General features: G+C 42.8%; 1 protein-coding gene across 1 annotated transcript in view; it reads right to left on the bottom strand.

Moving 5' to 3' along the window:
• Window positions 1-3,730, bottom strand: part of LZTFL1 (leucine zipper transcription factor like 1) — a 17,227-nt gene extending 13,497 nt beyond the window's left edge. Inside the window, exon 1 of the mRNA XM_046643536.1 lies at window positions 3,597-3,730. Coding sequence (XP_046499492.1) covers window positions 3,597-3,599 — 3 coding nt within the window. The 5' untranslated portion in view covers window positions 3,600-3,730. The remainder of the gene's footprint in view (window positions 1-3,596) is intronic.
• Window positions 3,731-16,969: the final 13,239 nt, after the last annotated feature.

Raw genomic sequence — 16,969 nt, 5'->3', positions numbered from 1 at the left:
CTGCCCGTCTAGAGGGCATTCCCTTCTTCCCGGGTGCATGGCTGCCCATCTAGAGGGCATTCCCCAGCCCTCCTTGCAGTCAGGTGTGGCCACATGACTACTTCTCAGCAATGGAGGTAAGCGGAAGAGATGAGTGGTATTTCCTAAGCCTGGGCCTTCAGACATGGGGCGCACCTTTGCCACACCCTGTTTCTCTGAAACCTGGGGGTTGGGGGAGCAGCAAGATGGGAGGGACCTGTATCTAAACGACGTCGTGGAGCAGCACCAACCCACTCCTCTGAGATGAGCAGTGACATGGCTGTCCAGTGAGAGAGAAATCAACTCCAGTATTCTTTAAGCAACTGTTTTTGGATATCTATTAAAGCACCTTAACCTTACCCTACTTAATACAGCTTTAAAAAATCTATTTGCTTTTGAAATAGCCATTAATTGGTCTTGATTGTAAACCAGGTGAGAGCTTGACAATTCTGTGCTGGAGATTAATGAAGTTCTTTTTCATTTTGTAGCTATTCTGAAAATTAAAGAAGGAAATTGTAAAACTGAACATCTGATGTAGGGCTAAATGAGTCAGAATTACCTTTATTTTAGAATAACTCGGTCTCTCATAGCCTTCTTATGGGAGACAAAGGGCTAACTTCCTAGCCTCTTTGTCAGGCTTACCTCTCACGCTCAGCACACAGGGCTGTCTCCAGTACAGCGGAGGCCGACCCCAAGGTCCTCAGGCATGATCTCCCTCACCACAGCTTTTCCGCATCCACATCCTCACCTCCCCTCGGCAGTCTCAAGTTCCTTAGAACGTAAGTCTATAAGGGCAGGACTTTGCCATTTCTGGTTCCCTGAGGAATCCCCAGGACTCCTCACAGTGCCTGGCACACAACAAACGTGTGGCCGACAAACGAACTTAAAGGGTAACTCACAAAGAGGCAGATTTCCACCAGGCATTGAAAAACCAAAAACGGAACACCTACTTGAGAAACAATGTCATCTCTTACAGTCACATCAGTATGGGCAAAAATCTCCCACCACTTGCAAATATCTCAAAACAACGTCACAACTTGCTAAAAAAAATCCCCATAAACACAAATCCTCAATCATTCTTCATTGTTTATAGTACCCATTAAATCTGTACTCATAAGCCTTCCAAACTCCCCAAACTCTTTCTCTATCACTGTCTCCCAGGACTCTACTGTAAGAACACTTGACTTTAGTCAGACTGGTCTGCTCCTCAGCCTTGAAGCGTGACTTCACATTGCCCACCTAGACTGTCACTCCCTTTACCCCGATCGTGACTAAAAGTACCTCTCCATTCCTACTCCGGAATCGGAATCCTACCCAGTGGTATGCTGCTAAATGTTTAGCAACATGCTTTCTGGGGATGGGAGGTAGGATATAAAACTCTGATTTGTAGCCCGTGCTGATTTCCTTGGCATAAATACTCCCACCATGACTGATTTCAAGCCACCAACATAATATCACTGAACGCAGAGGTGAGAAGAAATGCACACAGTTGGCTCTCACCAGCCCGTACAAGCATGCTCTAGCTCATCACTGAATTCCTACCCATCCTTCAAGGCCAAACCTGTTTTACCTATTCTGTGAAGCCTCCCAAGATACCCTCAGTAATTCTACTCATGCCTTCCTCCAAAAACTGGCACATATCTCTGCTACTTATCTGGCACCACCACAGGCTGATTACTACCTTGTACTATCAGTTGTCTTTTTTTTTCCTCAGGTGTTGCTCCTCCAACTAGACTAAGCTCGTGAGGGTATGAATCACTTCTTACACCACACTGCTCCTAGTATAGTGCCTTAGGTAGAGTAAGTGGCCGATTCATATCTGTTAATTATTTTCTCTCCTCTCAAGAAGAATTAAGACTGTCGTAAGACCAAGAAAAAAAATTACTGAAACTGAGAAGGATGAACATTAGGACAAAAGACAGCAAAGTTCCTCTAAAATGGATGGGAGTGGAGAAAGGAGGCAGAAATGGGCCAGCTGAGTTCAGCAGCTCAGGAGATGGCATTCACAAACCTGTGCTTCCCCATCTGCACACACGTACCCTCCATGTACACGCGCCAAATCATTCAAGAAATAAAGGAAGAGGTTGATGTGTGGGATAAGCAGACAGGCACTGGATTAAAAACCAAGTTTAAATCTAGCTATGCAACCATCTGTTACCAACTCACTTAACCTCATTGACACCAGTTTTGCCATCTGTTAAATGAGACAGGTAGATATGATGATCAGCTCTAAGATATTTAGAAACAATGGAGGCATCCAAATAGGGAAATCAGAATTTGTTTAAATTTTATGGCAGAAATATTCTATTAAAATAATAAAAAGAGCTAAAAACATAGAGCAAGAATCCTACCAGAGCATTGCAAAGTCAGTGTCCTGAAATTGTGCCATACACTGAGGGGGAGGGCAGAGTATAAGGAAATGTAATGATAAAAATGAGCACAATCTAATAAAACCTATCATATAATGAGTGTTTAATATTTTAACAGGTACTGTGCTATTTATTTTATATGCATTCTCATTTATCATTTTAACAACCTTAGCATAATTATTATTATCTGCATTTACTAATGAAGAACCTGAGCCTGACTCCAAAGCCTCAGTTGTTAAGCAAACTGACAGAAAGGAATGACAGAAGATAGAATGGGAACAGATGTCAATTTTTGGGTAAGATTACCATCATCATTTTTTCCTCTTGTTCGTGATACTTTAGGGCAATCAAGAGAATGAGTGGGACCAGCTCTAAGCTCAAGAAGGGTAGGGAATGGTCTGTGGTGTTCACAGTTGTAACCTCAGCTGCAAGAGAGTGCTTGGAACACAGTGTGGGCTAAATAGGAATTCCGGTTGCTGAGGTATTTCAGTGGCCCATTTCGGTGGTGCCCCCAACCCTGGTTTCATCCCTTTTCCCGAACGCTTCAGCACTGCGCACTGTTCTAAGTACGGTTGCTATTTAAGTCGGCATGCTAAATCTGCTGGAGAGATAAATGGGATATGTTTCAGCAGACAGGAAAATGTGGCCTCTTTTGAACAGGCCAAAAGAAATGCCATCCAAGTTTCCTCAGCTGTAAAATGGGGGGCTTGGGTTCTTAAAGTCCCTCTCACATCAGAAAGCTGGATTCGATCACATTCTCCCTCCCCGGCCCGTTAACACGTCATTGTTTATGCTGCCAAACGAGGTGGGGGTGGTGCGTGTGTGTGTGTAAAAACTTGGTTTTGGGGGAATCGAACGAGAATCCCGCCCTGCGCCTTCTGCTGGCAGCGAGCTCCCTCCAGCTCTCTCCACCAGCCACCTGCGAGGTGTGACTTGGCCCGGGCACTCCAGGCCGAGGCGAGGAATGAAGCGACGCGGCAGAGCGAAGCTGCTAGGAGAGGGCTTCACCTAGGATTATCCCGGAAGGGCTTCGGCCGAGGTTAACCGAGCCTCTGCATCCTGCGCAGCCTCCCCTTCTCAGGGAGGCCCAGCAGCGGCCTCAGATCCGCTGCAGGCCACGCCATCATTCCGGGCCCCCGCTCCGTGTCTCCAGCCGCCGCCGCGGCCCTCTCCTCGGCGCGGTGCAGCGCCAGCGGGCCGGCTACTCACCATGGCGGCAGGCAGGCGTCAGCAGCCCAGGGGAGCGGGAGAACCCAGGCGGAGCCTCGCCAGGCCCGGATCACCGAGGGCAGTCGGACCTGGAGGCTGGGGCGCCAGGGCACGTTGTTTAGAAGCCTCCGGTTGCTATTGGGAACGGAGGCACGTGACTCCGGAGCCATGCACTTTTATTGGTCCTCAAGATCACGCGACAGGAAGTGCAGTGTGACTGGCCGACCGCCGCATGCGCGTTGACTGCCAGAGCCAGGAAGTCCCGCCTTTTCGCGCCACGCTGTCTTTGGGGGCCGGTCGCCGTTGCTAATGGCAACCAGAGGGCAGTGGCCGCTGGGGGCCCCCCAACCTCCAGCGCGTGGCGGAGTCGCGGAGTCTGGGTTGCTGCGAAGGGCTTGTCCCTCAATTCCCGCGCCTTGGCGGCCCAGAGGGCTGTGGCCTGGACGCTGACTCCCGACCTCTCACCAGTCTCACGTGGCATCAGCTGCGCGGGCCCCAGACTTATTTCTCTTCTCTCCGGGAGTTCCTTCTTGGCCTGGATAGGCCGCCAGCGCCAGCGCTGCCAGGTCCCTGAATAGAGCTTTGAATGATTCTCGCCTCACCCTGTCCCCTTTTTTTCTCTGATATTTCTGGAAAAATCCCTAATATAGAACCTTTTCCCTTAAAAATAATCGCAAACGGTGTCGGTAAAAGAGAGGTGAATTTCAAACTGTTATACCTAGAATCCCCAGGGAAGCTTGTGGAATAGATGCTTCCCTGGCCTCACCCCAAGAAATTCTGAATCAGGAAGTCTAACTTGGGTCCTCGGAAGCTGCAGTTTTTACTGACACTCCAGGAGTGATCACGGACCACTCTGAAAAACACTGTCCTAGAAGAGGCAAAGGTGTAGGAGGAGATAGATTATTCCGAATGCCGGGGGCTTGGCGCTGGATGGGTGAAAGCACAGGCGGTTAAGTGGGCATTTCAGCAGGCTCAGAGGACAGAAACACGAGCCAGATACAGTCACTGGGGAGGCAGCGAGAAGCTAAAAAGTGAGCTTAGCTCGATAGACACTGAAAAGGAGTACAGAGTGGGGAGCTTTCTGGGAATCTGGGAAACTTAAAACTGAGAAGAGAAATTTGGCGTTGGCGCCGACCCATGAACAGATACCTAACTTAGATAAGGCTTTTTGGATTTTTGTTGATTTTGGCCGCTACGCAGTGCGACTTAAAGTGGATCACAATTGGGACCTAAAAGCCTAGAAAGGATTTTAGAGACCTGGTTCCACCTGTTTGGTTTATGGATGAAGAGACTGAAAGCCAAAGCCACGTGTGCAAGACCTCAGAGGGCTGCGTGCGGGCATCTGACCCTCAAGTCTGTGATGAAACTAATACAAATATGTTTTCAAGAGCAAAACCAGAAAGCAGGTGTGAACTATTCTGGGACACTGGGTCTTAAATCGTATTCTGGTTTCAAGAATTTCATTTTTCTTTTCATTTCTTGCCACATTCATTTTATTCAATGTAAATGATATGCAGAATTATGCACAAAGCTGAGGAGTTATCCGAAGAACTGAGCTCAATACTTTGTAAATTTGAAACTTTCATTGCCAGAACAAAGTGGTAGAAGATAAGTTCTGTAGAATAAAGCTAACTTATGAAGCGATGATGTCTTTAGAAAAGGAAGTACAGCAAGGAAAACCTGTTTGTCAGTTAAACGGTCAACACAGTAAAATGGAAATAATTTAAACGGATAATTTTTAATTCAGACAAAGTAAGAGCTGGAAGGAAATAGTGTTGTCAGATGAAGAAAGGCAGCTCAGAAGAGTAAAGTGTCTTGCCCAGTAACAGAGGCACCAGGCCACGTCCGGGATCCAAATCTCATGATTATCGGCAAGAGTTTCTTGATGACTTAGTCCCACCCAAATAGAGCTGACAGGGCTTTCTCTTCCAAATTTATCCCCACCCTTCTGGATGTAAGGCCCCTCACCCTCTGTTTAGAGGAGCTTGTGAGTGTCCCATGACTGTTGAGAAGCAGAGGGACAAGGGGTAGTTCCTCAGTTTGCACTTGACTCGGCAGAGTCTTGGGGCACAGTCGGGAGTCCTTCACTGGGATAATCCAGGGATGACAGGCAGGCAGCTGCCCTTGGAAGGATCTCAAGCCTCAGGGACGAGATCAGCTGAGAAGGCTCCCCTGTGTGTAGCCTGGAGCCCTCCCAGGCATGGAGGGATGGTCCTCAATGCTGCCCCCCAGCATCACTCCCTCCAAGCTCAGGTAAATTTCTACTTTCTGATGCCATCTCTCACATTTCTGTTCAGTGAGTGTTTGCGGACTTTGACCATAGTTGCCACTGTTTAGTGCCCGCTGTGGACTAGACATATTCCATTCCAATAGTTAATCCTCACAACCTTTGGTTCTTTCTCACTACCAGACCTTTGCTGAATTCACATAGAGAGAAGGTCACTTTACTAGGTGTTGTGGATACAAGATAAAGAAGGGATTTTGTAAACATTTTTAAGCCATTTAAGTAAACAAAGTTGTTCATCACTTTGCATTTCTAGGAATCTTAAGTGTATTTTCCCACAGTCAAACTCCTCGTTTGGTATTATTAATGCAGGGGGAGCAAAGCAGTGGGTGAATAATGTGAATATTTCATTTGTGAGTATGTTTGTGGCTTGGGATTTCTAAAGTTGTTCTGAAAAGCTGCATCAGCTAGTTATTTTAATTTAAAATTCTGTTTTAGATCTAAAATCTTCTGTTCCAAGGATTTTATAATATCACTGTTAGCCAATCTACCCAGCTGAGTTGAATATTGTTACATAAGCTGTCTAAACAGTGTCAGCAAATATGAACATGTATTTTGGTCTTACATTGATGAATTTGGCTCACGAAAAGGCTGAACTTGTGCTTCAGGTTGTTTACTAGCTTGGGTTGATTACCAAAGTAAACAGCTCGAGCTGTGAGGGAGAACAGCTCCACCCTACTTTAGTAGTGAGCTATTTTTTTTTTTTTTAATCGCTGTGACAATTTTAAAAATGTATGTGTGTGTGTCAGTTTGGAAGGACTAGATGAGAGGCATACAGACAAGGCCATTATATATCTTTTAGCATAATTCAACATAAATAAAATGAGGATCAACTCTGTCCTTTTAGGTTATTACAAAATGAGACTCTTATGAGTTTATAAATTACCAGTCAACACTGGGACCACTAGATTCGGGGTGTTTACAATGAAGACGAGGAAAAAGGAGGAATGGGAGGTGATCATGGTCTCCTTAGCACTTTTGACAGATTCACTCATTCTGCCACTATTTACAGAGCCCAATTTGTATGCAAGGTTCTGTGGCCAAGAGTGAGCATCTTGGGGGAGAAGGGGAAGGATTCAGGAGGCCCCACCTTCCCCTACTCTATAGATCTTTGTGTGAGGTTGAGGGGACTAAGGTGAAACTTTCCTTAAGTAAAAAGAGAAAATAACAAAGAAAATGATCGGGTAAAAAATAGTTCAGGCGGTGCACAGAAAAGGCAAGAACCTTGAAGGTGCTATGGGAAAGAGGAAAGTTTGAGAAACACTGAACTGGTAGTAGGTGGGCAATGGTTAGGGGAAAATCATTTGGGGGGATTATCTTGAAGAAGGCAGAGCCTTTGGAGTATGGCTTCTCGCATGTAATACTACCAGGGTCCCCTCCAACTTCCCCCACCCTGCCCTGTTACAAGTAAGAAAGTAGCCAAGACTTTAAAAAAGGGAAGGACCCAGGATTGAAAGTGTCTTTGTAGGAGCTGTGGCATTTGAGTGGGTCTCTAGTGAGCAGGAGGCTATTTTCAGTTCTTCTGCTGTTTGCTCCCTCAGTCGGTTGGTTTCACAATGCTCCAGTGATCGGCAGGGTACTGGAGGGTGCTGACAAATTTTATTAGTGAAATCACTATCACATGCATTAAAGGAGGTCAGGCAAGGAAGTGGTTCACCATAAAATACTACAACCCCCTTTAAGATTGTGTGGATGACAGTAATTTCTTAGCCCAAATGTAGATTAGTTTTACTGATAAATCTCCATACATTAAAACACCCCAAAGGAAACAAACACTAAAGTCATCAAAAAGTGAAGTCTACCTAAAAAAAGTTAGGAATTGGTTGTGAGAAGTACCTTCTTGTGAAGTACAAGAAGAATTTATTGTAAATATGGTGATGTCTGCCGAATGCTTATTCCACACGCTCGTGTGTACAAATGGGTTTGAGTTAGACCCACAAGCTCAGTCCTTCTGTGCAGCGATTGTTCATGGAAAACTGAATGCATGAAAGACACTATGGGAAGGGAACAATGAGCAAGATGTGATTTGTCCCTTTCAAACATGGCCTTATAATCGAGTCAAGGGAAAATGCAAGCTCGCAAAACAATCTCGAAGCAGACAATAAGTAGCATGGGAGTTCAGAGACGGGAAAGGTCGCCTCTACTGAAGGTGGAGAGGAGACGTTCAGGAGAGTCTTCCCCACGGCAATGGAATTTGGGATAGGTTTTCAAAGGTGTGTGGAAGAGTTGTGGGTGGGCATGATGATTGTGAGGGAAAGAAGGTTGTCCTGAGCAAGGAACCAGAATTTTCATTAGGTGAGGCAGTAGAAGTGGCCAGAGATGTACATTTAGACGTGTTTTTATTTCAAGGGTCAAATTTCAAAAAGAGGTATACAATGATGGAGTACCTGTACTAGTGTCTTATTCAGGAATGTGGGCCTTCCTAGATCTGTGATCTTTGCTAAATGTGTACCTGGACTACTGTCAATGTAAAGACGTTCACCAACTGCATCCCATCTTAGAAAATGGAAAACAGACTTAAATTTGCTGAGCAAGTTTTGCTTACAAAGGTGGGGTGGTAGTCCCTTTGGAAAGTCTGAATGGCCCAGTGTAAGCTGTCTTCATGAATGGAAGTTTTCTTAATGGGATGGTTAAATAGAACGAAGGCAAAAGGAAATATCACTCTTAGTCAGTTTGAGCTGTTTGCCTTTCCTGCTACTACATTTCAAGCTCCTTGAAGGAAGGAATCTTTATTATATGATCAACCTGAGCTCCCCCAGCAAGGGCTGGGCCGTAATAAGCTCTGAGCAATGCTTGAAGAACTGAATTGAAGATAAACAAGAACATTTCAGCAAACATTTGTGAATTCCTGCTGAGTTCCAGACACTGGTTTGTGGGTTGTTTTTGGCCCTGGGCATGCCTTCTCTTGGAAAGTGTATCATATGATGTCAAACACATTCAGCTATCCCTATTTCCCATGTTAAATGTAATTTCTGGATCGTTTATATAACTTTTATAATTATGAGTTTTTGAGAATAAATTGTTTAGTTCTTGTGACTTAATCTTTATGTTTTTATATAACTATGAGTTGAATGCTAGTTGATTAGTTGACTTAATATCACATTTTGAAGATATCCCATAAAACAATTACTAATTTAGATTTTGTAGTTTTCTTTTCATATGGTGGGCCCACAATATTTTAGTGTATATTACAGTATATCTGAAATATTGTATTTCAGATGTCAAACATTTTATAGGCCTTAGGCCCTTCATCTTAAATGCCTATTGGATGTTGGGAGAACAAGGATGATTGAAACAACGTCCCTGCTCTCAAGGTTTCTAACTCTGGAGAAGGAGAGACAGACCCATTAGAAGGTCATGTCCACATAATGTGGTCACCTTTGGGGAAACCAGAGAAGGGGCTCTTAGCTTAATCTAGGGCTTCAAGGAAAGCACTGGGGAAGATCCCTGAACTGAATCTTGAAGGGTTGTTAAGAGTCAGCTGGGAACGCAAGGTACAAAGGGCAGAGGGAACATAACAAACTGAAGCAGCCTGGCGTGAGCTTAAATATTAGGTTAGCATCTACTTTTAGGAGTTAATCTTGCCAAAAATGTCAACGCTTTGCTCAAAATGTTGGTGAATAAGTCACGAGTAGAAAAACAAACCACCTTTAAAGGGAAAAAATAACCCAACCCCACACTAAAAACCAAGGAGATATAAAGATAAGTCACACATCTGGTTTACTGCTACCACTGAGGCTAAGACATCCACCGAAGGCTCTGGTGATAACCTAAGGGGAGCATGTCTTTCCAGGAGTGGAGTGACTCTATTTGGCCCGCACTTGATCAGCCTGCAAAGCTTACCCAGTACCGTCAAGTACAGCTAGAGAAAGGTGGTGGGGACAGCTTTGTTCAATCAACCACGAACAAACTTGTGCAAGATAAATTTGAACTGCTAATACTCACAGATTCAATACCTTTAGTAATTCAATTGGAGATAAAAGGTCCCTAATTGTTCTTATCTGATATAATTTGGTCTTATTTAAAAATAGTGAGACCTGAGTGTAAACCAGAAGACAAACCAAACTTTAATATCTGCATGTATAGAACAGAAATAATTTTTCATTTTAAGAGATTTAAAGTAAAGTATGAATTTCTGCATTTGATTTTGTGTGAGAGAAACCACTAAAACCATGGGGTTAGTTTTCTACTAGGATCTCTGCTTGTATCCCCATAAGAAGGTTCTGTGTATGTTTGAAAGACTGTCCATATACCCAGTGTATTTTTTACTTAGAATTTAAAATGTATATCCATTTCTTCAAAATGGATATATATTTTTAAACTCTCTGTGATGTGAGTCATTATAGCTGTCATTTAATGCATCCTTACTGTATTTCAGTAACAAATGCTTCATGTTTAAAATGCAATATTTAATTTAATTCTCAAAACAACCCCACAAGATGAGTACTGTGATTACTCTTATTTTTGAAGGGACGAAATAGAGGCTTAGTGAGTGTAGGTAACTTTTGCAAGGTCATGTGGCTAGTTGCTAGAGCAGTGGGGAAAGATGCATATGTAGAGGCCAGCAGCCAGCTGCCTGGTCTCCCAGCCCCTACAGAATGGACAGGCTCAATCATCTAACTCTCAGAGCTCCTGGCAGCACAGCCATGGCGGGGCAGCAGTACACCTTCACCTGGAAGCTCCACATGGACCATTCCATCCTTCTAGCCATCTTCTGATGCCCTGATTCCCAAACTCCCTAATCCACATTCAATCCTTTCAGGGTCCCTAAATTGCTTGTTAGCAATCCTAATCAACACTTACCTTCTCCAGCTTCCTCTGTGCCTTGTGGAATATACATTCTATTGCTTGATGTCTTAAGAGCCTCCGCTTCTTCCTTGGACACTCCTTATCCAAGAGGGAGCTTCCTTCTTCCTACCACTCCTCCCCTCAATGCACATACCCATGGTGGGACCGGTAGTCATCCTTCATAGTCACTTACTGACTCTTCCCTCAACCACTTTTGTCTCTAGTTACCCACTGCTGCCTGTCTTCCATCAATCATCTTCCACCAACTTCTGGATCATTCACTCATTCAAGCATACTCATTGAGGCCTATGACTTCTGTCTTGCCATCCCTCATGATCACCCATCTAGCACCACTTTGTCTTGGCTCTGCCTGCTGCCGCCAGCAACCTTTAGCCCTATTTCACTTTAGCTCCATTGCACTGCTGAAATCTTGAACTCAGAAATGACCCTCTCTGATCATCACTGACTATCTGAACACTGCTTCAGCTCCTTCACTTTCCTTAAACTTTGCCTCTGACCTGATTGTGACCTAACTGTGACCTATTTTCTTCTGCTCCATCATCCCTTCTCCTTGAGTCACTGCTCTTGGTCCTCCACGTCGTCACTCAACCATGAGAAGTTTCTACTTCTTACCAGTTGACTCTCTGTTACAACACCAACTTGATCAATTGCAACCTTAAATCCATCCAGCCATCCATTTTTTCGGTCTTGCTCCCAAGCCAGAAAAGTCACATAATGAACTGTATTGGCTTCATAAAAACTTTTTGAATTTTTTTTTCTATTTTCTCTGAGCTTCACAGCTGCTTAGACATTCAGGGTCAGCTCCTGTTCCACTTCATCCAAGTGGCTGTCTCCTAAAGTTTTCCTAGTCCTCAAGCATTCATCCTTCTTCCTCCTCTTCAATCCCAACAGATGATTCCCCTTCTGCTTTTTTAGGATAAGCTCCCTTGATGCTCCTGCATTTCTGCTCAAAGTGAGTCCTTTCATCATAAGTGAGGAAATACTTAAAGATTATTAACACCCAGTATTGCCTAGGGCATGAGGAGAAAGACCTTAACAATGTAGCTAGGAGGATAAAGTGGTATGGCTTTTTTGGAGGACAAACTGGAAATTAGTTTCAAGACTGAAAAGGCACACACCCTTTCGCCCAGTGATTTGTCTTCACTCGTCAGAATTTATTTAAGAAAAAAAAGAGCGCAAAGAAGTGTGTACAGAGATGTTTACTGTGGCTTTGAGTGGTGAAAATCTTGAGATAGTTTAAATGTTTCTCTTTTGGGGGAATGACTAAATAGATTATGCTGCAATAAAGTGGAATTTTCTGCAGCTGTCAAAAGGAACAAAGAAAACTCCATGTGCATTTACATAGAAAGATGTCCATAATATATAATAAAATGACAAATCAAGTCGGAGAATAGTAGTCATAGTAAGACGGCACTTACTTACTTAGAAATGCACATACAGACAAATTCAGAAAGGCAAAGCAATAAATTTCTTTACCCGGATCCAGGCAGGGGTAATAGATGGCGACAGGCAGGGTTGGTGGGGGGATGGATTTCTATATGTGTCTGTAATTTGAATTTCGTTATTAAGCGGGCACTACTTCTGTAATTTAACAATAGAAAGAGAAAATAAAAGCCGATATGAAAACACCCTTTGTTACATTTGCCATTGTTTTATGTGGTCACCACAATCAAGGCACTGTACTTCTAAGGGCCGGGCCTCATTTCTGTTCTCTTTAAATAAGAAATGGGGCAGAAATTTCAGGTCACCCAGAGACCTGGATGGAGACTACCCAAGGGAACATGCCCTTTCCTCTTTATTCTTCACTCCGAACGCTGCTGCCAGCATTCAGATGTTTTCACTTTGCTTGCAGCCCTCTGTTGTTAGCTCGCTTCCTTTTTCTCCAGATGGCTGAACAGACCCAGGCCTTCCCCGCTGGAGATGGGGTGGGTGGAGCCAATGGGAGGACTTTGCTTGTTTGCGATTGTTTCCTAATCCCGTTCCTGACCTCTGTTTGAGCAGGAATGCTTGGCCTTGGTGAGGTCCTGTCAAAATTTCTATCCGATCTGAATTAGGTTCACTGGGCAGGTCCCATGCTGATATTTTAGCAAAATTAAACGGGAAGCTGGCATATGTTTTTGGTCACAAAAATACATCACACGGGAACCTTACACGCATTAGGCTCATTTTCTTTACTGCATTATGGGGCGTCTTTTATGGGAAAGGTGTCTATCAATTTTGCTGTGACTTACTCTGAGAACAATGATTATCACAGTTTATTATTGCCACCTTCCTTCCAGAAATAGAGGACAACATTATTAAACGGATGGTAAGTATCTTGGGGACTACACAGAGACTCTAGGTTCCTGTCTTATCTCTTAGACACCCCTGTCCCTTCTTCTCCTTGTCCTACTGATTCTCAGGAGGAACTCTTGTCCAGGGCCAGCTATGACCCCATCCAAGCCCTTCCACCTCTGCTGGGACCCGACTCCATTACTTATCCCTTCAGACATTTTTTTTAGCTCTTATATCTTCATTTTCTTCCTCTCTTTGATCCTTCCTCAGTTAAAATCATGCTCAAGTCTCCTCCACATTAAAAACGAAAGAGAACTATGACAAATATTAACCCCAAACCAGCCCTGCCTTTGTCCAAATGTTTCCTATAATTGGCTGCCCTAACTTTGTCCTTCTCTCTATCGCTGAACTCCTTGAGAGAGTGCTCCCTGTTGACTGCTCACACTTCACCTGTCAGTTACCCCACAGTCTGGCACTTTCCTTCTCCTCCCTGCTGAAACAGACTTCTCAAAGCCATCAAGTGGTCTGGTTGCTAAATCTAATACCGCATCTCAGTCAGCCTTGCAGCATCTCACAGGATGAACCACCTCCTTCGTGACACCTTCCTGGGCTTTTGCTACTCTGCTCTCTCCTTTCTGTCCCTTCTCACTCTCCATGGTTGATTGCTGTTCTGCTCACCCCTGAAAACTGGTGTCCCTTCAAAGTCTCTCCTCAGCTGCTTTGTCTTACCACTGTACTCTCCTTATCTGTGTAATTTTATTCATTCCCAGGGTTTCATCTGTCACATATGAGGATGACCACTAAATCTGCATCTTCAAGGGGCCAGGCCTGTGGCCGAGTGGTTGGAGTTCAATGGGTTCGTGGGTTCGGATCGTGGGCATGACCTACACCACTTGTCAGTCATGTTGTGGCAGCATCCTACATACAAAGTAGAAGGTTGGCAGAGATGTTAGCTCAGGGCTAATCCTCCTCAGACAAAAAAACCCCAAAAAACAAAAAAGGAAATTTGTCAACAGATGTTTGCGTAGGGCAAATCTTCCTCAGGGGGAAAAAAATCTACACCTTCAAGCCATGCTTCTCACTTGCATACCCAACTAATATTTCTAGGAGATTTCTGGTTTTCTCCAATTGGGTGTCCCCAAAGCTACTTAAATTCAACATATCCAAGGAGAACTGATAACCCACCAGTCTGTCTTGGTCCCATTCTATCACCAATCCTTCTATCGCCATCCACCAATAAGATGATCAGGGTCCTCCATGAGTTCTCCTTTCTCTCCTGCTGGTTTTGGTTATCTTGGGATTACATCTCCTGAAATAGCTTTCAAAATCACCACTCCCCTCTTCTTCATTCTAATATTTTCTCCCTGATCCCATTCCTCCTAACTGGAATAATAATAAAAAAATGCAATATCAACAGCAAACAAGCCATAATTCTGACGTGTCTAAAGCACTTGTCAATTTACAGAGCTTTCTCTTACTGGAATTTAAACTAGCTTCATGGAAAATTGCAGAATTTTGGGTGGGTGGGGTCCAAATTGTTGGATATTCTCCTCCTTCCCCATGAAATGAGAGTTCAAAATAAAAATGTAATTGTATCCTGGAAAATCAAAGTGATGGTTCTTGCACACCTGACTTTGTGAATTGAGAAGTATATCAATTACAGCAACCTGTAAGTTAATCAAGCCAACAAAATTGCCCAGTGGGCTAAAACTCATATTTAAATATTTAAAGTGAAAGTTAAAAAAACCCAACCCTGCTAGAGATGTTATTGCGCAAATAGGCTGAAAGGCTATTTGATTTTAGTTTTCATTTCTGACATGTAAAAAACAGTGTTTTGTGATTTTTTCAAATTGGTTAATCATAATGATCGTTTTACCAAGGAACTGCTGTTTTAAAAAAAATTCTTTTCAGTTTCATGGAGGAATAATTGGCATACATCACGATACAAGCTTAAGGCATGCAGCGTGATGGTTTGATTTACATATATTGTAAGATAATTGACACAATAGGTTCAGTTAATGCCCGCTAATTTTGCATTTTTCTTATGAAATGGATTAAATTAATGTGCCGTAATTTTTTTTTAAAAGCCTGTCCAGGGATCTCACACTTTTACGCACTCAATTTTCAGGAAAAAAATACCAGCTAATTTTTGTCCATTTCCAAGAATAAGTATATGAATAGCAGACTAAAAATAAACGCTACTGTATTTGGCTCTTTTACCAACTCTCAGAGTGTGTTGCCAAGAAAAAAACACCTGATGTTTCACAATAAAATTACTTTGTGTTGCTCTTCTTTACTCTGAAAGATCCCATGAGACTTGTGCTTGTAAGTACTTTAGCCAAATATGAATTAGCCCTTCAACATCACCTCCAAAGTCCAGGGAGCATCTGGGGGACCCTAGTGTACAGGACCCCTGGGGTACACACATGGTGACAGGGAATGATTCAAAGTGACAGGTGAGCCAAATAATACACGTGCTTACATTTTCACCTAGTGTTATGGAGATAACTTATTAATACCACTAATATGTTTTTTTTGTCCTTCATTAAAGTTAAAATCAGATGCCATATTTTGTAAACTGTACTTACATGCTATGTATACTATAAAAACAAAAACTAAAAAAAAAATCTTAATTTAAAACAATTAAAAATCGAAGCGAATGGAGAGGAGAAGCTATAGACACGATGGCATTGAAAGTGCCTTTGTCTAGATCCGAAGGAAAAGGACAGCAAACTTTGTTAAATCTGGACTCCTATTTTATCTCATCGCCAAAAACTTGTCTGTCTTTACTAAAAGAGCAAATAGTTTCCCTGTAACGTCATCATTGAAAAAATAATTCTAAGAATTGTTGATTTGAATCTTGAGGTTGCAAATATGTGTTCTGGGATGTTTACTATGGAAATCGGTGTTTGCTCACAAAGTTACAAATCGTGGTTTTCGGAGGTGGTTGGTTTACTTCACCAAACTTGTGACAAACCCACTGACTGGCCTCTAGCAAGCTCTCCGAGAGAGAGGGACGCACTCGGAGGTACTGCTCCTTGTAAGAGTTATTTTACAGGAAAAAGTAAAAATGGCTCTAAGAGTTGAACTTAAAAAGAAAATGCAAGATCTTGCTTCTCTGGACAGTGCGAGTTAATGACGCAACACGCGGGGCAGAAATAGGAACTATTCTCTTCCTGTACTTTTTAAAAATTTGCTAGGCAGAGATAGTTTTTCAGCTTTTAATTAACCTAAAATTCTCGTGTACATTTTCTACTTCGCTCACACCCATCAGAAGGTTGTCTTTGCTCTCTGGGCCTCTAATTTATGCTGGTACTTTTATCTTTCACCACCAAAAAATACCAATGGACTAGTTCTCATTTTCAGAGGGCAAAAAGTAATAAATGAATGAATGTGGATCTTTTACAAAGAACAGTACATGCGGTACCTATTAAATAACATAAAGAATTGAAATAAAATTCACTTCCTTTGCGAAAAATAAGAATTTTGGAAACTTGAAATAGAATGATATATTAATTATATACTAGTCACAGAAAATGGCTCTAATAGTCTCTAATGATTACAGCATGATGAATAGCCACTGTTATTTTAGAGGCAAAAAATAAAGATCTAATGTAGATTTTAAAATTTTCACCTACAAGTAATAATTTATTCAAGAAACTGTGCCAAGAGAATGAAAGAAGAGTGTGTGTCCATGAGTGTATGTGTGTGCATGTCTGTGTGTGCGTATGCATGTGGCTGTGTGCATGGGCATGTCTCTGTGTGTACAAGTGTATGGGCGTGTGTGAATGGTTGCATGTGCACGAATGTGTGTGTGTGTGTTTGCAGAGCAGAAATGAAAAAGGAAAGGACTTTGCAATCCTAAGGTAATTCAGATGGTGGATGGGCATTTATCACAAGCTTATCTTAATAAATGCTTTTTGTAGATGACGAGAACAGTAGCATCAGCAAACTCAAATAATCTACTTTTCAATAATTCTCTTAGGCAGGCAAAGAACTTCTTTGC

Source organism: Equus quagga, chromosome 1 (assembly GCF_021613505.1).
Source record: "Equus quagga isolate Etosha38 chromosome 1, UCLA_HA_Equagga_1.0, whole genome shotgun sequence".
Taxonomy (NCBI): domain Eukaryota; kingdom Metazoa; phylum Chordata; class Mammalia; order Perissodactyla; family Equidae; genus Equus; species Equus quagga.
This window is presented reverse-complemented; position numbering and strand designations above follow the sequence as displayed.